This window comes from Sus scrofa, chromosome 18 (assembly GCF_054392235.1).
Source record: "Sus scrofa isolate SSC_HxYL_T2T_F1_AM1 chromosome 18, Sscrofa_HxYL_maternal_Yorkshire_Landrace_v2.0, whole genome shotgun sequence".
Classification (NCBI taxonomy): Eukaryota; Metazoa; Chordata; class Mammalia; order Artiodactyla; family Suidae; genus Sus; species Sus scrofa.
The window spans coordinates 59,557,337-59,577,809 of NC_139400.1; the positions used below are offsets into that span (position 1 = coordinate 59,557,337).

Below are 20,473 nucleotides of genomic sequence, written 5' to 3' on the forward strand. Positions count from 1 at the left end.
CAATAAAAAAAAGCAAGTGTGTGTCTTAAAGATACAGATACATGGAAAGAGCAAGAGGGAACAGTCACGCAAGGTGGCAAGACATTGACAGTTGGTGAATCCAAAGTTGTGTAGATGGTCTCACTGTACTATTTTTTAACTTTGCAAACTATTTAATTGTGTGAAATTGATAAACTATTTAATTGTCTGTAATTGATCACCCATGATGGGAACCACCAAGGCAATTCACAAGGTGACCTGTGGCCACAGCCAAAGGACACCGCCCGATTTATTCTGGGACCCAAGGGCTCCCTGGGGAAGGGGTAATTTAGCCAAAGCCGGAACTAGGATTAAAACTATGAGAAACGGAGTCCCCATCATGGCACAGGGGAAAGGAATCCGAACAGGAACCATGAGGTTTCAGGTTCCATCCCTGGCCTCGCTCAGTGGGTTAAAGATCCGGAGTCACTGTGAGCTGTGGTGTAGGTTGCAGACGCGGCTTGGATCTGGTGTTGCTGTGGCTGTGGTGGAGGCTGGCAGCTGTAGCTCCAATTCAAACCCCTAGCCTGGGAACCTCCATATGCCACAGGTGCAGCCCTAAAAAGAACAAAAATGGACTTGATGAAGGAAGCTGCCTTGAAGAAACACTCAGGGAATATTCTCTCCTCTTCAGTGTTTACAAGAGTGTGAGAAGGACCGGGGCCATCCTTTTTACGTGTTTGTGAGGATTTACCAAGGAAGCCATCTGGTCCTGGCCTTTTCTGTGTCGGGGTGTGTGTGTTTGGGGGGGTGATGACTAATTCATTCTCCTTACTCATAGGTCTATTCGTATCTTCTATTTCTTCCCAGGACAGTTTTGCTAACACATATACGTTTTAGGCATTAGCCCTTTTCATCGAAGTTATCTCATTTGTTGGTGCACAACTGTTCGTGTATCCTCTCATCATTCCTTTAAGGGAAGCTCAGTAGTAATTTCCTGCGTTTTATTTCAGATTTGAGTAATTTGTGTCTTTCCCTTCAGCCGATTTAAAGGTGTCAGATATTTTTCCTTTTTTTGGCCGCCCCACAGGGATCAGATCTGAGCCACAGTTGTGACTTATGCTGCAGCTGTGGCAACATCAGATCCTTAACCCACCGTGCTGAGCTGGAGATCAAACCTGGGTCCCAGCACTTGCAGAACACAGTGGCAGCTCCTGAAGGTTTGTTCATTCTGTTGCTTTTCAAAGGAACAATTTTTTGCTCATGTTCCTACTCTATTGTCTCCCTGTTTTCTAATTTCATTCCTTTTACTAGCTTTGGATTTGTTTGTTTTTGTCTTTTTAGGGCCACAGCCATGGCATATGGAAGTCCCCAGACTAGGGGTGGAATCAGAGCTGAAGCTGCTGGCCTACACCATAGGCAACACTGGATCCTTAACCTACTGAGCGAGGGAAGGGATTGACTCCTATTCTCATGGATACTAGTCAGGTTCCTAACCGGCTGAACCACAGTGGTTAACTTCTGGGAGTTCCCGTTTTGTCTTTTCTAGGGCCGCACCCGCAGCATATGGCGGTTTGCAGGCGGGAGTTCCCTTTTCAAATGTGGACATTTCCCACTATACATTTCCTGCTTTCACACTCCTTTCACTGCTCCTTAAATCTTGGTGTGTGTGGCTTCTTTTTTAATCTTGTCATTTCATTTGTGATTTCTTCTCTGGCCTGTTAAAGAATAAACACACGTATTGGTGTTTTCCAGCTCCCTTCTGTCATCTAGCTTCATTCCACTGGGGTCAGAGAAGGTACTTTGTATTTCAAATTTTTTGAGACTTTTATTGAGACTTGCTTTGTGGCCTAACATGTGGTCTCTTCCGGAGAGTGTCACATGCACTTGGAAAGAACCTATGTTCTGCTGCTGTTGGGTGGAGTGTTCTTCGCCTGTTAGGTCTAGATGGCTTTAAGTTGCCAATTTGGTAAGAACATGTAACATATGAAGCGTACAGTGAAAACCTATGAAGCCACTGCTCTTCTCTGGGGTCAGAATGCCATTGACACCACCATTCTCCCCCGAGGCACCCCGGGGCCATCCCCACGGGGTGCGTCATGGCCACTGGGTTGACCATCTTGCTTTCACTCATTACTGTCACCTGCGTGTGAAAGAAACCCAGCATTACTGGGTGTAGTACTTTATAAAAAATGGCATCACAGTACACCAATTTCCATATTTCGCTTTTACCCCAGTTTGAGGCCAAGGTGGCATCAGGGCCCTGATGTTGCAGCCGTCACGCTTCACAACTTTCCCTACTCCTCTGTGGGTGGAGTTGAGTGGCTCACAGGCTCTGGCTCATCCCCATCTCCCACTCCACCCAGCGTCCAGAATGGAGCAGGCCAAAGTGAGACCACACAATGACACAGCCTCCTAGAAGGAACCCCTCACGCCCACCCCGGGGGGGTGTGCTGGGACTGCTCTTGACCTCGCCAGACTGCTCACTCCTGGGCTGGGTTTCTAGGCCAACCCTGGAGCCTGCCTCTTTGCTCCCAGCAGCACAGGCAGTGCCATCCCTAAATTTTTCTCCACTTCTTTTTCTCCGGCCAGAAAAACTGGAGAGGAGGCTGCAGAAGGCCGGGAAGGCCCACATCTGGGGTTCCAGAATGTCAGCGGGCAACTTGGAGCCCACCCACACTGGACATGTCCCCCCATCACTTTCAGTGCCACATGAGGCAGATCTGGGGGGGGGGGTTTCCCCCATCTTCCTTAAGCCCCTTCTGATGAATAGGAGGGCCCTCAGGGCCACGAAGTGGGGTCACTTGGGTAGTTACGACACAGATGAATTAATGCTGAGCTGGTCAGGCCTTCAGTCCCAACCCTCCCAAGGCCCTTGGCCCCACAGCTGGCTCCCTGCCCTAGGCAAGCCCACGCAAAGTGATGTGGTGGCAGATGTGTCTCCCAGCCCTGGTGACACTTCACAAAAAAGCTCTCCAGCCAAAGCCAACGTGGAAAATTCCAGGGACAAGGAAATTTACCACGGGCAGGAAGAGCTAGGCCTTGGCTTGAAACAGGGAGCCCCGCCCAGGTCAGGACGCAGGTGGAGCAGGAAGGAGGGATTGGCCAGGCCCACCACGAGGGAGTCCTTTAATCGAGACGGGCAGACGTGGGACACAGCTGGGCCCTGCACAGGTGTGGTGCCTCCTCCTCCTCCACCTGGTGTGGCCCCAGGGCGGACACAGGAGGTGGTTTTAAAAAACACAGTCGGACCAATTCTTCACTTTCACGGAAAAGGGGAACTTGGGGGAAGAGGCTGCTGGAGCATCTGTACATGGGGCTGAGTCGGCGCCCCTCCTCCAGCAGGAGGAAGCTTTTGCTGCCCCTGTCTCCCCCACCCCTGTCTGCACATGGGTGAGGGCAGGAGCCCCAGGAGACCCTGGCAGCACAGAGGGACCAGCCACCCTACATCTATTAGTGTTTCTTCACTATGTACATGGTTGTGCTTAAGAGCCCCTGCCCCCACCCTACACAGCGGGCTGGGAGTGATCAGGCCCCAGGACAGAGTAGCCCCACTCCTCGCCAGCCCGGGGCCAAGGGGTCACTGAAACAGAAAGGTCAACACCGGACAAGATGCAGGTCAGTGGGAGCAGGCAGGGGTGGGGAGCCCTGGAGCAAGGTTGACAGGTCAGGGGTGGCAGGTGTGCATGGACCAGGTGGGGCCGACAGGCAGGAGCCCGGTGTGGATGGGGTCAGGGCAGGGACGGGGCCAGGGCTGCGCTTCTCATCACACACAGTTCTGCAGCTGCAAACTGGTCCAGAGAGTGCCGCTGTCCCGGGGGTCCCCTCCTGCCTCGGGGCCAGGCGTCAGGTGTACGCGTTGGGAGGGCCGCTGGTGTCAGGTGGGGCTGGGCTAGAGAGAAGGGTGTGTGCCATCTGTGGGCGTGTCCTCGCCAGCCAGGTGGGCAGATCAGTTGTTCTCGAAGAGAGAGAGCAGGTCATCGTTGCTGTTTGTGGGGAGGTCAGGTGGGCCCAGGTAGGAGAGCAGCTCATCGGGGTTGGTCAGTTCTGGGAGCAGCTGAGGACAAAACAAATCTGTCAGCACCTCTGGCCTCAGACCTGCCACCGAGCCCAGCCAGGTCCCCAGGCCCAGCAGGGATGTGGGGCACCCCTCCTCCCACACACAGGCGGCACTGGGGCGCCTCCGTCGGCTCCGCACAGGGAGCTCTTCCTGCAAGAGACTGCTCTGTGACCAGGAATCACTCATGACAAGCTGTCCGAGGACAACATGGGACAGACAGGACCATGTGGGGCCCCTCGTGTGAACAGACCCCAGTCCCTGGGATTTTCTGCTTTGAGCCCTTCTGTTTCTCACGCTGAATTTCGTGTTCATTTATCATGGCTGAGGCCTGGTCACCTGTCTCTCGTGCACTGATTCTGACTCGCACATACGCCACCTGTGAGTCACACAGGTCTAATCAGATCTGGTGAGGCTGGTGTCGTCAGCTACAAGCCAAATCTTCTCGGGGACTCTGCGTGTGCCCCAGAGGGCCAGGTGCATGGACAGAGTCACTCCACAGGTACCCTGGATACCAGACACTCTCCCTGAGGTGTCAGTGTCCTCCCTCCTATGAGGATTCAGGGGACAAGAGATAAGCCACCCCCAGCCCTGGCTCCCAAGTGCTCCCCAGAACAGGGCCCAGTACTCACGTCCAGGGCCGGTTCCGGGGCCTCCCCCGCCCCAGACATGGGGGGCCCCATCATGCCTGTGGCAGCACTGAAGGCCAGCTCGCCAATGGGCCCCGAGCTCACTGGACCCAAGGGCTGCCGGGATGCTGGCGGAGGGTTCGGATGCTGCAGCTGAGGCCCTGGGGGGCCTCCGAGGTTGGGGGCGTGCAGCCCCGGTGGCCCGGGGTTATGGGCTGGGTCCAGGTGACCCGCTGGTGCCATCTGAGGAAGGAGAGAAGGACCTAGGAAAACGGTGCCAGGGCTCCCTGGGGGGATGGCTCCTCAGCCCCTCCACTTGGCACTGACCTGGCCTGGGAGGCAGGGGGCGGACTTCTCTGACGTCAGGAGGCTGCTGGGAATGTCGGATTGATAGGAGACAGGGGGTGGCCCCGGGGTGAACTCAGTGAGGGTTGGGGTGCTGGGTGTGGTGGGCGGGAAGGAGTCGGGGAAGGTCCCGGGTCCCAGGAAGCTGGAACCTGAGAGGAGAGTCAGGTCCTGGGTGAGGGCGGGGGCCCGAGCTGGCAGAGCTCCAGGAGGGCAGGCCGGCAGCCCCAGCGGGACTCACAGCGCTCACCCAGGTAACAACGGACTTTTCTTTCGGAAAAGGGCATTTCTTCTCTTTGCTGCTGGGGGAACTGGCCCATGACACTGCCAAGGAGGCTGAGAAGGGACAGGAAAGGGACGTCCCCACCCCCAGGGTCAGATGGAGCCAGTCCACCGCCGTGTGCCAGCAGACAGACCTTTGTTCCAAACCGCTGGGGAGGTGGGCTCAGCGGCAGCTAGAGGCCCTGCTGCCCGTCCCCACCGGCTCAGCTGAGGCTGCGCCTCTGCCGCCAGGGCCCCAACAAGGCCCCCGGGCTCGTGGCCCATGTGGTGGCCCCTTCACAGGCGGCAGGCTGGGTGGGGGCACGGATCACTTGCCCAGGGCCATCTGTTCCTAGGCCGCGTCCCATACTCACCCTGGCTGGGGTAATCGCCAGGGGCCGGGGCTGAGGGGGGCTGCAGGGGGGCGAAGGGAGCGGCCCCGGGGCCCAGGGCAGCGATCATCTCCATCACGCTGGGCATGAGCACGTGGGCAGGGCTCACGGTGCGGCAGCGCTTCAGCACCGGCCCGTCTGGCTCCTCCTTGACGTGCACGTCAGGCTTCACAGGCACCGGCTTCCAGCTGCACGTCGGGTCGATGGTGATCTCCTCGTGGTCAGAGCTGGGCAGGGACAGGCAGGGCTAGTCACCCCCTGCCCGGCTGCCCCTCCTGGCGCTGGGTCGTGTCTAGGCAGACCTTCCCCTCAAATGCTCGGGGGCACCCAGCACGCTCCACGTGCCCTGAGGGGGGCGGGCCTAGGCGGGATGAGGATCCCATCCACGGCCTGGAGTCGAGCCTGCTCCACGTGGATCAGCAAGGGGGCCTCCCCGGGCCAGGGTGGCGCTCTGTTGACCACGGGACGGTGGCGGGGGGAGGGAAAGAAGACTTACTTCTGGATGTAAATGAGGATGCCCAGCATGTACTGGTCCACCTCCAGGCCCTCCAGCAACGCCGTCTTGCTGTGGAAGACAAAGGGGACACGGCTCAGAGGCCTGGCCCAACCTCATCCTGGGCACAGCTGTCCCTGTCCAGCTCCCAGTGTGCCATGACCCTGTGCGAGGTCACTGCCTCGAGCTGCCCCTTCTTCCCCCCCCATGCTGGGACTCCCACACCTGGCCTGGGCATTTCTTGGTGCTGTTGGAAGGAAACGCCTGTGCCACCCCCAGAGCCAGGGGGACCACCTCTGACAGACTCACTTGCACACGGGGCACCTCCAGGTCCCTCGCTCACAGTTGAGCTGCAGATAGGACTCTAGGTCGAAGCACTGCAGAGAAGGGGAGAGATGTTTCGTCCTGGGGCAGGTGGGCTCTGGGCGCTCGCATGATTGAGAGGGCAGGGGGGCCAGGCTTTCCCGAGACTGCAGACAGCCTTTGCAGCCCTCACGGGGCCTGGACCGCCACGCAGCCAAAGCAAGAGTCAGGCAGCCGTGCTGACAGCTGACCTCCAAGGCTCGGTTGGAAAGGTGCAGTAAGAATATACTGCTGGAGTTCCCGTCGTGGCGCAGTGGTTAACGAATCCGACTAGGAACCATGAGGTTGCGGGTTCGGTCCCTGCCCTTGCTCAGTGGGTTAGCGATCCGGCGTTGCCGTGAGCTGTGGTGTAGGTTGCAGACGCGGCTCGGATCCCACGTTGCTGTGGCTCTGGCGTAGGCCGGTGGCTACAGCTCCGATTCAACCCCTAGCCTGGGAACCTCCATATGCTGCGGGAGCGGCCCAAGAAATAGCAAAAAGACCAAAAAAAAAAGACAAAAAATAAATAAATAAATAAATAAATAAATAAAATAAATTAAAAAAAAAAAAAAAAAAAAAAAGAATGTACTGCTCACGTAACCCGAAGCAGGTGGGGTGGGGAGTGCGTGTGCAGGGACCTGTGTGCACGCAGAGTGTGTTTCTACAGAGACAGAAACTAAGGCGCTGCTCCTGGGGGCGCCCTGCATCCCTGACGCCTGAGAAATCCGAGTCAGGTCCGTGTGGGGAAATGAATGTTACATGTAGAGTAATATGAGAAGAAACAAAATCCCAGTCTGAGGGGAGAGAGCAGGGGAGCCAGGCCACTGTCACCTGCCTACTGGCTGGCCTGGCCTCCTCAGCTGAGGTGCTCAGAGGCCATGTCCGCTGAAATCGGTTAAATGCGGCAGAGGTTTTGGCAAAGCTCTGCAGTGACCACACACCTGTATGTGGCGACAGTCGTGACCTCGGGCAGGGAGCTGGATCCTGCGGAAGGTGATGGGGCACTTGAGGGACACCTTGATGGCCGTCTGCTCCACCCCATCCTCTCCGTTGGGCCCAGGGGTGCCGGGGATGGTGCCGCTGCTGAAGTTCCGCTTTACTGCCATGGACAGGGCAAAGGGGGACCTGAGCAAAGCCAGGGGCTGGGCGGAGCCCCTGCCCGAGCGGGGACAGCCCTGAGGGACACGGGGACGGGATGCACGCAGCAGTGGCCGCTGCTCGGGTGCGGGGTGGCTGCTGGGGCGGGGGGGCAAGGAGGGCAAGAGCCACTCACTCTTGGTGATGCAGTGCTCGGCCGGCAGGAGGCGCTTCTTGAGGAGACCCTGCAGCACGGAGCGGACAGACGGCCGGTGCACCAGCTGCAGCACGAAGAGGTGGGACTGCAATGGGGGGAACCCAGTCAGCGGGACGTGGCCCGGGGGGAGCAGCGCAGGCCCAGTCCCTCCTCCCTAACTCAGGCAGGCCACCTGCTGCCCCTCCCCCAGGAGCCCAGGGGACCACGTCCATGCCCACATGTAAAGCCCACCACGTGTCTGCACCACAGCCTCTCCATCAACTCAAGAGGCCCCTGAATGCGCCCTGCCTACAGCTCCCCACTGTGATCTGCGCTGGCTCCACGTGAAGCCATCCTAAGCCCGCAGCATTGCATGGGGGCTGCCCTGCCTACAGCACCCCTCCCTCCCACCCAGGCTGCTCTGTGCTGCCCATCTAAGCACATCCTGCCTCTTCTAGTCCTGGATCTCAGAGCCTGCTGGAACCCAGGTGACTCCTTAGCAAGGATTCAGGGTCAGCTGGGGACTCGAGACTCCACGAGCTTCCTCCAGGGAAGACACAGGCTCAGCTCGTTTCTCTTATGTAATTTACATGAGCGCCGAATCTAGTTGGGGAACCGAACCAAAGAGCAGCGAGGCCGTTCATAACCGGGGCCCCTTCCTTCAAGGGCCGGGGTGGGAAGGAGAGCTGTGGAGCCCCCACCCCGGCCTGCGAAGGCACTCACGCAGCAGCAGGCCGTGACGGTGATCTGGATGGTGTTGCGGCCGGGCTGGCACACGTGCTTCAGGTAGAGGGGCTTGTGGGAGGTCTTGTTGTCGCCGCGCTCGATGGTGAGCGGGGTGGCGTTGACGCTGACCTGCACGGAGGCCGGCCAGTTGGTGTTCATCTGTCGGTCCTCGTGGTGGTAGCACTTGAACTGCAGCTCCAGGTCAGGCCTGCGGGGGGAGGACGGATGCTGAGAGCGAGAGGGCGGCACGAGGGGCTGCGAGCTGGGGGCGGGCGCCCGCTCACCTCAGCATCAGGGTCTTATAGACGGAGTCGCGGAGCTGGAAGGCGTGGTTGCTCACGGCCAGGTTGTGCTGCAGGCGGAAGGGCTCCAGGACCACCCCATCCCGCACGGGGAAGGTCAGCCGCAGCTCGTCACAGGGGCCACTGCCTGGAAGCGGGCCACGCTGGTGTGAACGGGCCGTCTGCGCCAGATGCCACCGGGCCGGACAGGCTGCCCCATCCCCATTGCAGGGACCGTGGCGAGGGGAGCACGCACCCCGCTTCCATGGGCCTGGGTGGCATCTCTCCCGGGAACCTGGGCTTGGCCTTCACCTCCAAAAGGAGCAGAATCTTGGCGTCCCTCCACCCCGTCCTGTCTCAGCTGCCCAGTCAGTGATCCCTCCCCATGGCTTCTGGTGCCTTCAGAGGCGTGTGTGGACCACCTGCCATCCCCCTAGTGCTCAACTAGGGTTAGGACCCCAACTGCTGCTGAGTGGTCTCTCAGAAAGCAGTTGTCCTTAACTAGGAGGGGGCTTCAGGGGGCCCGTAGGAAGTCCCTTGAAATTATACACAAAATTCTGTCCGCGTGGCTCGTTTTCTAGAGAGAAGATCCATACTTTGAATTTGGTTTTGCAAAAAGGTCCATTAAGAGAAGATAAAAGTGAGGGGCTCCCCCACCCCCCAAGTTCCCTGCAGGACTCTCCGGAGCCCTGCCCACCTGTGCTGAGAGCAGATGACACTTACCAGGGGGTGACGGGTGCAAGCTGCTCACGGTGGGCTTGAGGTCAGGCAGGAAGGGAGACTTGACCTCCTGGCTGGTGGACATGTAGGGGACGCTGCTGCTGGGGGTCATAGGCGGCGTGGGGCTCCCTGGTAGTGGGGAGCTGGGGTAGCCAGGGATGGAACGAGCGGGCTGTGGGGTCGAGCAAACAGTCAAGGTGGAACAGCATGGGGTGGAATCAATGCTTGGAGCTCCCGCTGGGAACAGTCAGGCCGGAAACGGGCAGGGGGTAGGCCCCGGGTGCCTGCCTGGGCGCCCTCTGTCCACGTGCCCACCCTGTGTGCCTCCCGCCCATTGGCCCATCTGCCGGGCCGCCCATACCCCACTCAGGCCAGGCTGGCTGAAGCCGACGCTCCCCCCGTTGAAGCTGGCACCCTGCCCGTTGAACTGTTCTGCCGGCTGCGGGAGAGAAGACCGCGCGTGCCTGGGGCTGCGGCCTGCCCCCGAGCGAGGCCCCTGGACTCGACCCTAGGAGAAGGCTGGGGACAGTGAGCCCAGCGCACACCCAGAGTGCTAGCCTTTATTTTCTTAACACGTTTTGTATTTTTCCAAATAATCTGTAGGGAGCACATACTGATTTCACAATTTTAAGAATTACCGCTACAGAAAAAGAGCTGAGCCCACACATTGGAGGGGTTTCCAGGGGAGTCACGACGAGACTGCAAGGACACGGGTACGCCCCTTCTCCCCCCCGCTAGTGGCACCCCTATCGCTCAAGCCCCTCCCCTCAGGTGCTCCTGACCCCTCTGACTGGTCCCCTCACTGAGTTTGTCTGCAGCAACCAGAGGGAATGGGGACATTTTTCTCTAAAGGACATTCAAGTGGCTTGGGTGCCTGCCCGCTGCTCCCCACACCAAGTCCACTGAGACATACAAATCTCACAGAGGGTCCTTTCAGACCAGGACCCCCCCCTCCTGGGAGCTGCCCTAACTGGTCAGGACCCCTGGGAAGCTCCCGGCTGCTTTGTCCCCCAATCACACAGGCCCACTCCCCAGCCAGCCCAGCGCTTGGCATGGGGCCAGCAGAAGCCCCAGAGGAGCCGGCCCTACCTTGTAGTGCAGTCCCACGGGGCCGGAGCTGGACAGGGACTGGCCCGCGCCCTGCTGCAGGGGCAGCCTGTGCCCGGGGTAGGCGGAGGGGGCGGGGGGCTGCCCGGCCCCAGCTGCATACTGGGTGGTGCCAGGGGCGTACTGGCCTCCTGGCAGGTATTGCTGCCCGGGACAGACCTGAAAGGAAAGAGGCAAAATGCCCAGGAGAACAGGTGTCGGGGAAGCCAGTTCCTGGGCAGGGACAGTGGGGCCCACCCTGCCAGGCACAGCTGGTTCTTCCCCACGTGAGGCCGCTGGGGCGAGGGAGGCTCTCACCTCACTGGAGTAGGCTCTCTTGACGCCCTGTCGAGGCAGTGGCTGGGCCTGGGGGGGCCCAGGGTACCCGTGCTGGGGAAGGCGTTGCCCCGCATACAGGGGCGCCATGCCCGCTGCCCGGGTGGGGTTCAGGCCCATGGGGCTCATGCCGGAGGGGCCCATCAGCCCTCCCACGCCAGCAGGGTTCATGCTGCTGGGGACACTGGGCCCCCGGGGTCCACCATGCTGCAGGAACTGGCTGTTAAAAGACTGTCCAGCCCCCATCTAGGAAAAGAAGAGAGGAACCGTCTAGGCCTTGCCCACCACTGTGGGTGCCGGCCCCAGACCTGCCCCTTGCCCCGGCCCCTCAGCGGCCCGCTCATCCCCACCCATCGCCCTGCAGGCCCCAGGCCCTGCACCCTGGCTGTCTGACTAGCCCCTGCCTTCCGGCCCAGCACGCACGGGCCCGCGAAGGAGCTGCCACCGGGCCTCACCGCTCCGTACTGGCTCAGCTCCTGGCTCTGCTTCTCCTGGAGGGCAGCCACCGTGGCTGTGGCCGTGGCCGTGGCTGTGGCGGCAGCAGCAGCCACAGCAGCAGCTGCTGCCGCCTGGGTGAAGTCGGTGGAGGGCCGAGCGGCATGAGAGGGGAGGCCCAGGCCCCCCGGCCCCCCAGGGCCACCTGCATACCTGTAAGAGACAGAGGGCTCGGCTCAGAAGGGCTTCCTTGCCATCTCCTGGGGGGCACCCGGCACCTATGGGGAGCGCCAGTCTTTCCCAGACACTCCCTCGTTGGCGGTGGGAGCCAGCAGGAGCAGCAGAGACGCAAATCGGTACTGCCCAGTTCCCAAGTGCCCACCAAGCTAGGAGCATCGCCCCCAGAGGGCTCCCAGAACCCCTGTTGGGGGAGCGGGTCCTGCTTACCCAGTGGTGAAGCTGGGGGCCCCGGGGTAGCCCCCTCGTCCGTACACCCCTTGCTGCACGTAGCCCTTGCTGGCGCCACCCTCGCCAAACGCCTGTTGTCCGAGGCACTGCGGGGAGTTCAGGGCGGAGCTGCCACCTGCCACGCCAGGCATCATGGAGCTGCCAGGGGGGCTCCCTGCGGGGCCCATGGGGTTCCCTAAAACCTACAAGGAAGCAAGAATCACTAAAGGGAACCACTGAAACAACTTGCAGCACAGGGTGGTTCTGCAGAGCCGGACAGGAGAGGGGGCGCTGGGGGGGGGGGGACGGGCGTGACGGGTGTGGTGAGCAGGTGAAGGCGGAAGGAGGAGGGGGTCCAGGCCACGCCTGAAGAGCTAATCTCTGAGGACGCGGGACACTCTGGAAGCCCTGGCGCCACATCCCCGAGCTCGGAGGTGGCTCTCAGGGGTGGGGCCCGGGTGCGGACTCACCTGGCTCTGTGCCGTGTTGCCGACTCCCCACACGGTCGTGACCACAGACAGCGATCCTGCTGGCTGAGTGGCACTCTGTTGCCAAGGCACCGCCTCATAAGCGAATGGACCATCACTGCACAGAGAGGCAGGTGGGGAGGCCGGGTCAGGAGACCGCAGGTGCCGAGAACCCCGCCCGGGAAGAACCAAGAGTGGGGAGCAGCTGGGTCCCGCCTCCCACCCACCTGTGCCCTGGGGCTGAGAGGAGAGGGCAGCAGGGGTCCCCACTCACCCATGTGGCGTGGGGGGCAGGGCAGGTTTCATGGGGTTCATGGGGTTCATGGGCTTGGGAGCAGCCCAAAGGCCAGGTCTGTGCGTGGCAGGAAGCGGCCCTCGCCGGTGCTTATGTGGGACTCAGCTGCTCTGGCTGCTGAGACAGGAGGGAAGGAAGTCAGCAGAGAGGCAGCAGGGCAGACCCTGGTCAGGAGGGCACAGGGCAGAGGGAGCCCCAACACCAACTGATGGAGGGGAGGGCAGGGCAGCCTGGCATGGGCCCCATCCTGCACTGCCCATCCTGGCAAACCTCTGCCCTCCTCACCCCTCAAACTCAGCCTGGAAGCCAGCATTAACGCTTTCTGGCCACGCCCTGCCTCCAGGACTCCGGGATGGTCTGGAAGCAGGCTTTCTGCTCTGAAGCACTTTCTCTGTTCCCCCAAAGGCCTGATTTCCACAAAGTCATGGAACCCGATTGGACCCACCTGCCAGAACAGCCTCCCAAGGCCCTGGGGTGGAGGACAGAGCCAGGGGTGGGAAGGAAAAAGGAGGGCCAGCCAGGGTACATCGCCTGCTCAGGTTCTGGGCTTTTCCGCCATGGGGAGGAGGCTCTGGAGGCCAGGGGTCTGCAAGGTTAGCCATCCTCCAGCCTGGCCTGGAGGAGGGGTATGTGGGACGCCTGCTAGAACTGGGTGTGGGGCCAGCAGTCCATCCCTGGCTGGCAGCCCCCACCCCAGGGCCTCTCTACAGGGCCATGTGCGCTCACCCCCTCCTTCTGAGGCCAGTGGGGCTTCCTGGAAAGGACGTGGGCAGGACAGGCAGATCCAACCCCCACAGACTGCAGTGACATCCATGGTGAGTTCCCAACAAGGCAGGGACACAGACACAGCGCAAGGGCCAGAAGTTGGCTGGCACCCACCGACATGGCAAGGGGCCAACGGGGACACAGCAGCAGTGGCCAATGGACACTCATGAACCTGTGTGCCAATGCTGGGATGAAGGGCAGCTTCCTCGGACTATGCGTCTCTTCTCCCATTTTGCGTCTCAGAAAATGAGGTTAGCTGCTCCTCCAGGTTTGCCAATGCCCTCTGACACCCCCAAAGCAAGCCCTTCACCAACCAGGCCTGGGGCCTGTGCTGGCACCTCCACCCTGGGCCACCTCCCATGCCCACCGCCACACAGCCTAACCACACAGCACGCTGGCGAGGGTTCTCTGCCTTCCTTGTGTCCAAGTTCCTTCCTAGAGCACCAGTGCCTTTCCCGGACTGCAAGGCCGGATACGTGGACACGCCCCCGCCCCCTGGTCAGGTTCACCTCTGGTGGGTCAATCCCACCACCCAGCAGTCAGCGCCTCCCTTTGGCCCGGGCACAAGAGGGGGCCCCAGTACCCATCCAATTCCAAGGCTCACATTCCCGCGTACTGACCAGGGACCTCATGGACAGGGCAGCCCAAGGGGCAGGGACTGCATCACGTCCTCTCCACACACAGTCCTGGAGACACACGGAGGAGGAGTCCCTCCCTCACCAGGGCCCCAGAGCAGGTAAGGGATACAGTGGGGACAGCGGCTTGGGCCCAAGGCCTCCCACAGAGCATGGGGGGAAGAGCTTCCCAGAATTGCAGCAGAGCCAGGGCTGGCAGGGAAGACCACTGATCAGACAAGAGGAAGAGGGAGGTAGCTGTGTGCTTGCCCCCTCACACCTGGCCCTGCTCCCCCCTTCCTTCCCAACGCCCCTCCCGGAGGAGTCAGAGCCTGGCTCCTCTCCTTCCCCGACCAGGTGCCAACCAGGAAGCAGAGGCCAGAAAAAGCAGGAGGCTGGTGGTTCCGGAAGGCTCAGGGCATCTGGACTCCAGGCTCCTGGATTCAGGCCTAGGGGTCAGAACTGCCCAGCCAGGCCAGGGAAGGCTGGTTGTCCCCAGTGCTCACTGACCAACTCCAGGATGGAGACACTGGGATGGAAGATTCGGGGCGGGGGCAGGGGGTGTCCTGCTGAAAGTCAGAAACTCTCCTCAGACCTGCTGGTGGGGCCTGGTGCAGCATGCAGCATTTTCAGCACTTAGAACACAGGGGGGACTAAGCCAGACCGTGGGTGTTGATTGAGAGACAGACACACAGACCAACAGAACAGACCAGTGAACCCAAAAGAGACCCATACACATGCACCCAACTGGTTTTTGGCAAAGGTACAAAAACTATGCATTAGAGGAAGAACAGCATTTTCTTTCTTTCGCTTTTTAGGGCCGCACCTGCAACATATGGAAGTTCCCAGGCTAGGGGCTGAATCCCAGCTACAGCTGCCAGCCTACACCACAGCCACAGCAATGGCGGGATCCGAGCAGCATCTGTGATCTACACCACAGCTCACAGCAACGCTGGATCCCTAACTCACTGAGCAAGGCCAGGGATTGAACCCACATCCTCACGGACTCTCGTCGGATTCGTTTCCATTGCACCACGATGGGAACGCCAAGAACAGCATTTTCAATGAATGGTGCTGAAGCAATTGACATCCACGGGCAAAAGAAAAAGACCTGAACTTTACATCTTACATAGAAATTAACTCGAAGTGGGTCATAGATTTAAACGTGCAGCGTTAAGACCTTTTTTAGATTTGACACCAAAAGCATGATCCATAAAAGGAAAAATCGAAAACATTGGTTCTGAGAATGACCCTGCTAAGAGGAGGGAAAGACAAGCTACAGCCTGGGAGAAATTACTTACAAGCCACATAGCTGATAAAGGACTAGTATCTAGAATATAGAAAGAATTCTCAAAACGCAATAGGTTAAAAAAATTAGAAAACAGGCAAAAGACATGAAGAGACATTTCACTGAAGAAGATGTACAGATGGCAAATAAGCGTGTGAAAAGATGTTCGACCTCACTGGCCGTCTGAGAAATGCAAATTATAACCACACTGAGGTATCACCACACGCCTATCACAATGGCGAAAATAAAAAAACACAATGACACCACCGAACGCTGGCGAGGAGAAACTGGATCTCTCTGCAGGGCTGGTGGGGATATAAAATGGTGCAGCCACTCTGGAAAATGGTTTAGCAGTTTCTTATAAAATGAAGCATTCAGCTATCATACAACCCAGCAACCTCACGCCCAAACCTTTATCTCAGAGAGGGGCAAACCTCTGTTCGCATACACATCTCCTGGCAGCTTTACTGCTAAAAACCAAAGAATGGAAACCCAGAGGTCCTTCGGTGGTAAAGAGTTAACCACCTGTGAGCCTGGAGGCGCAAAAAGGAACTGCTACCGACACAGGCACCAACCTGCAGGGATCCCCAGAGAACCAGGCTGCGTGGAAAAAGCCAGTCCCCAGAGGTTACGCACTGTACGCTTCCCGTACGCTTCCCTTTATATTAATGTTCTTGAAATGATGAAAACACTGCTGGTTGCCAGGGGTTAAACCTGGGGAGGAGGGAAGCCGGTGGGGATGGAAATATCTGTGTCTCGGCTGCTGAGGTGGTGGCTCCTGTGAGGCTGTGCTACAGTCTTGCAAGATGTTACCACTAGGGAGCCGGTAAAGGAGACAGAGCTGGCTCTCTGCTGCTTCTCATAGCTGCTTATGAATCTGTAATTCTCTCCAAGTAAACATCTATTTAAAATGCATCCGCCAGCAGCCCTCTCTCCCCACAGAGATGCCCGGGTGATCCTTTCTCACGCAGAAGCTGGCTGGATGGGCCGGGCCCACTCTGCTGTCCCAGAAGCAAAAAGATGGGAAGAGCAGGAGGAGGACAGGCCCCCTGGTGCAGGTCAGAGCTCTGGGGCAGGCAGTGTCCATTCAGAGCTGCAGCTTCTCCAGCTCCAGCACACCAGAATCCGGAGGGCTGGGGACAAGACTGCTCAGCCTCACGTGGAGTTAGGAAGCTGAGCGGGGCCTAGGACCTGCATTTCTGACAAGCTTGCAGGTGCTGCTGCTGCTGGGACTGGGACTGCAGTTTGAGAGTCCTGGGGAGAGCTGGGAAGGAGGGGTCGGGGCAGGTGCAGGGTGGGGGCCTCTATGGAGGCTGCTGGTCTGGGGCCCAGGGCCGCCTCCTACATCACATGGGTTTGGGGAATTCCACCCTCAACTACTCTGCTGCGGACAAGACCACAGGCGTTCCCAGTTCCCTCTGCGCTTACGGAGTGGGGGCAGTGACTTCCTGACTTCCTGCCAAACTCCTGAACTAAGTCTAGTCTCCTCCCTGAGAAGCCCTGAACTCTCCAGGTCGGGGACCCTGTGACCCTCTACTCCCCACCAGGGGAGAGGTGTGCCATGAGCACAGACCCCACTCCCACCTCCTGGCCTCAGAGGCAGAGTTAAGAAGGAGCCTGGGCTTGTGCAAGGCTGGTCCCAGGACACCCATTGCCCACTGGAAGCCAGGACCTTGGCAGAAATGCCCTGGCATAAGGTCAGTCAAGAAGGCCACATGGCTTTCTGAGGGTCAGATCACATCTTCCTCCAAAAAAATAACAATAGACAACTCCCTACCTGGCCCCCACTTCCCCCGGACCTCAGAGCATCTGCACCCCACTCTCCAAAGGCAGACATTAACTAACATAGATGAACCTCCTTCTGCTTCCGTGCCCCATGTCTAGTCACCCGGGAGCAGCACACCCTGCAACACCCGAGGAGGGTGGCCCCACTCCACTGTCACAGAGCAGGGACCTTGCTGCCTCCCACAGCAGCACCGAACCCACAGTTCCCCCAGCACCAGTGACAGGCCACAACCAGGGCACTGGCTGACCCTGGAGTCAGGCTCAGAGAAGGGAGAAATGACAGCTCAAGTGGGGCAGGAGACACAAAGTAGAAGCTCATGCGCTCAAGTGGCTGAAGGCCTGCCCCTCTACCTAGTAGGTCACGCACTGACTGGCTTAGGTTTTAGAGTGCATCCCAAATGCTCAAGAATGAGTATTTCTGGGAGGTTCCCTCGTGGCGCAGCAGGTTAAGGATCCCGTGTTACTGCAGCTGTGGCACAGGTCACAATTGCAGAGCGGGTTCAATCCCTGGCCTGGGAACTTCCAAATACCACAAGTATGGCCAACCCCCCCCCCCAAAAAAAAAACAAACAACAACTGAAAAAGAATGAGCATTTCTTAACGGCCTGGGACATTTCAGAGAACAGCTGAAGGGTTTCACTACTCTGGTCCTCAGTTTACAATGTGTAAAATGGGTATGTGGTGGCCAGTCTAGGACTGAGGAGAGGGGAGGACATGCAGCCACCTTAAGTTGTTAGCACAGGCTCCCATCCTGGACCCGGGACCAGTGGCTGCCTTTGGGGATCTGATCCAGTGATCAGGAGTTCTCCCCAGGCATATGCTACCTGTCCTTCTCGAATGGCCCTGAACCTGTCATTCATTATCTCACCTTCCTCTTCTCAGCCTGGAATCACCCCCGGGGTGTGAAAGGTCCCCAAGGCCAGTACTCACTGAACTTGAAATTCTTTCCCTCAGTCCTGCTGCCTCGCTCAAGCTTCTTCAAGGGAGGCCCTCAGATTCTAGTATGACAGGATTTGGTGGGTGAGTCTGTGTTCGCCCTATCAACTGTCTTATAGATTGAGTCACATGTTCTGCGTATGTCCCTGTGAAATCTTGTGAGATAATACAAACGACTTAAAGACATTCCCCACGGATATTCTGCAACTATCGGGAAGAGAGGAGGAGGAGCGGGATACAGAGGAGCAGGTCGGGGGAAGCAGGAGAGGGGGTAGAATGGGGCAGGGTTTGGGGAGAGGAGGTCCGGGTCGGGGGAGGGGGAGGTCCAGAGGAGCAGAATAGCCAGCCGGGTAGGGGGAACAGACCAACGGGAAGCAGGAGGGGAGGCCTAGGGCAAGACACCCCCGGGGGCAGGACACCCTCCCTGAGTGTCAGTATGTCCTGTTTGAAAAAAGGTACCTTCACCAAAACCACGGCTGGGCACCGAAAGGTCAGGGTCGCCGGCCCCAGAGCATACCTCGGCGGGTGGCGCGCATGGCCCAGAGGAGCCCGGAAGGTGAGCCCTCTGGCCAGGGCAGAGGGGCAGCTTGGGTGAGGGCCCGAGTCAGCCTTCTACCCAGACCCCGCCGGCGCTCGGCCGGATTCCGGCCAGCCCCAACAAAGGCTCAGGTGAGGTTCGCCCCGGCGCGCACCGAGCCAGTCGGCCCGGACCACGACGCACGCGCGGCAGGTAGGGCAGGTGGGCTGCAGGGCCGGCTCCAGCCCCGCCGCGGCCCCGCCGAGGCGCCGCAGCGCCAGGCCGAGGACGCCGCACCTGCCGCCGCCCGCACCTGCCGCACCTGCCTCCCCCGCCGCCCGCACCTGCCCGCCAAGCATGCTCACCTCCGCGCGGCCCGGCCCGGCCCTTCGCCGCCGTGGCCCCCGGTCCGCACTGCTCCATGCGCTCAGCCCGCCCTCAGCGCCGCCCGCCGCCCCGGGGCCGCCGCCACCCGCGCCATCGCGCCGCCGCCCGCTCCGAGGGCACAATGGAGCCGCCGCGCCGCTCATGCATATGCATGACGCCGCGCGCCGGCCCCGCCCCCAGGCCAGAGCAGTGGAGCCCAGAGCCGGCGCTCAGGCCGGGATGGCCTCCGGCCTGCACAGGCCAGGGCGGCGGCCCGGGCGGGCTGGGCAGGGAGGGAGGGCGGGCCGGGGACGACCTGCGCTCCCCGCCCCCTCCACACCTTTCCGAATGCGGCGTCCACGGAGTCACCCGCGCTTCCTCCTTCTAGCTCTCCGCCGGAGCTGGGCGGAGGAGAAGGGGCGGGGCCAGAAGGAGGGTGGAGCCGGGAGGGGCGGAGGGAGGGGCCTGGAGGAGGGCGTGGTCGCGGTGGGCGGGGACTGGGCGGAGTCCGGGCGTGCGGAGGTGACCCGGTATTATCTGGCCACTTCTGCGAGGGGTCTGGTAGGAAAGACCACAGAAAGACCACAGGGAACCAAACAAGTCACTTTCCTCGCTATTCTTCTCTCTTCCCAGAGGGCGGCCCTGTTGAAACATTCTTAGTCACTCAAGTTCTAGCCAGATGAAGCAACCTCTCTGATCAATTGGCATCTTCAGGTGCTATTATCACCCTTTCAAGTTATTCTCTACTATTTTTTACCCTTCCTCTGGGAAAACCACATTTTCCTGATTACCCACAATTAGGTTTGTTTGTTTTTTTTTGCTTGTTTGTTTTTTGTTTTGTCTTTTTAGGGCCGCATCCGCGACATATGGAAGTTCCCAGGCCAGGGGTGGAAGCAGCTGCCGGCCTACACCACAGCCACAGCAACGTGAGATGCGGGATCCGAGCCGCATCTGCGACCTACACCACAGCTCACAACAACGCCGGATCCTTAGCCCACTGAGTGAGGCCAGTGATCGAACCTGGGTCCTCATGGATACTAGTGGGTTTTCTTGACCGCTGAGCCATGACAGGAACTCCCACAATTAGTTTTTTGTTGTAGGAAAATACACATAACAAACCACCATCTTAACCAATTTTAAAGGTACAGCTCAGTGGCATTAAGTAGATGCATCCATCACCACCATCTATCTCCATAGCTTTTTCATCTTTTAAAACGGACACTCTGTAGGCATTAAGCAATAATTCCTCCTCCCACCCACCATTCCACTTTCTGTCTGAATCTGATTCCTCTAGGGACCCGATAGAAGTGGAATCATACAGTATTTGTCCTCTTGTGGCAGGCTTATGTCCTGCAGGTTCATCCACATTGCAGCTTGTATCAGAATCTCCTTCTTCTTCAAGGCTGAATAATGTTCCATTGTGTGTGTATACCACATTTAGCTTATCCATTCATCTGTCCATTGTCCACTGACGCCTCGCAGTTCACGTTCAATATTGCTGAACTTTCTTCCCTCGAGGCTGTCTGAATTCTCTGCTCTGTTTCTTTTGAGAACCAGTACTTCATCAAACAAATGGGGCGGGGCTGCTATGTGTCAGGCACTGGTCTGGGCTCTGAACACTGATCTGTCTCAGTGACCACGACCGTAAGCCCTCTCTGC

The 20,473-nt window shown here is 59.1% G+C and overlaps 1 protein-coding gene across 35 annotated transcripts; it reads right to left on the reverse strand.

Moving 5' to 3' along the window:
• Positions 1-1,766: 1,766 nt before the first annotated feature.
• Positions 1,767-19,217, reverse strand: ZMIZ2 (zinc finger MIZ-type containing 2). 35 transcript variants are annotated; one of them, XM_085005566.1, is made up of 20 exons: positions 19,155-19,217; positions 12,523-12,657; positions 12,252-12,366; positions 11,782-11,888; positions 11,355-11,547; positions 10,882-11,145; positions 10,567-10,743; positions 9,839-9,916; positions 9,481-9,649; positions 8,761-8,905; positions 8,474-8,684; positions 7,751-7,856; positions 7,419-7,576; positions 6,445-6,512; positions 6,139-6,207; positions 5,625-5,869; positions 4,972-5,141; positions 4,648-4,887; positions 4,269-4,394; positions 1,767-4,015 (listed from the first exon to the last, which is right to left on the reverse strand). In XM_085005566.1, exons 2-20 carry the CDS (start codon positions 12,570-12,572, stop codon positions 3,908-3,910), a joined length of 2,799 nt encoding a protein of 932 aa, XP_084861692.1. In that variant the 5' UTR covers positions 12,573-12,657; positions 19,155-19,217; the 3' UTR covers positions 1,767-3,907. The 35 variants fall into 35 exon arrangements, with proteins under 35 accessions (XP_084861692.1, XP_084861684.1, XP_020934323.1 ...); XM_085005558.1 differs by having other exon boundaries at positions 11,782-11,984; XM_021078664.2 differs by having other exon boundaries at positions 9,839-9,985; positions 11,782-11,984.
• Positions 19,218-20,473: the final 1,256 nt, after the last annotated feature.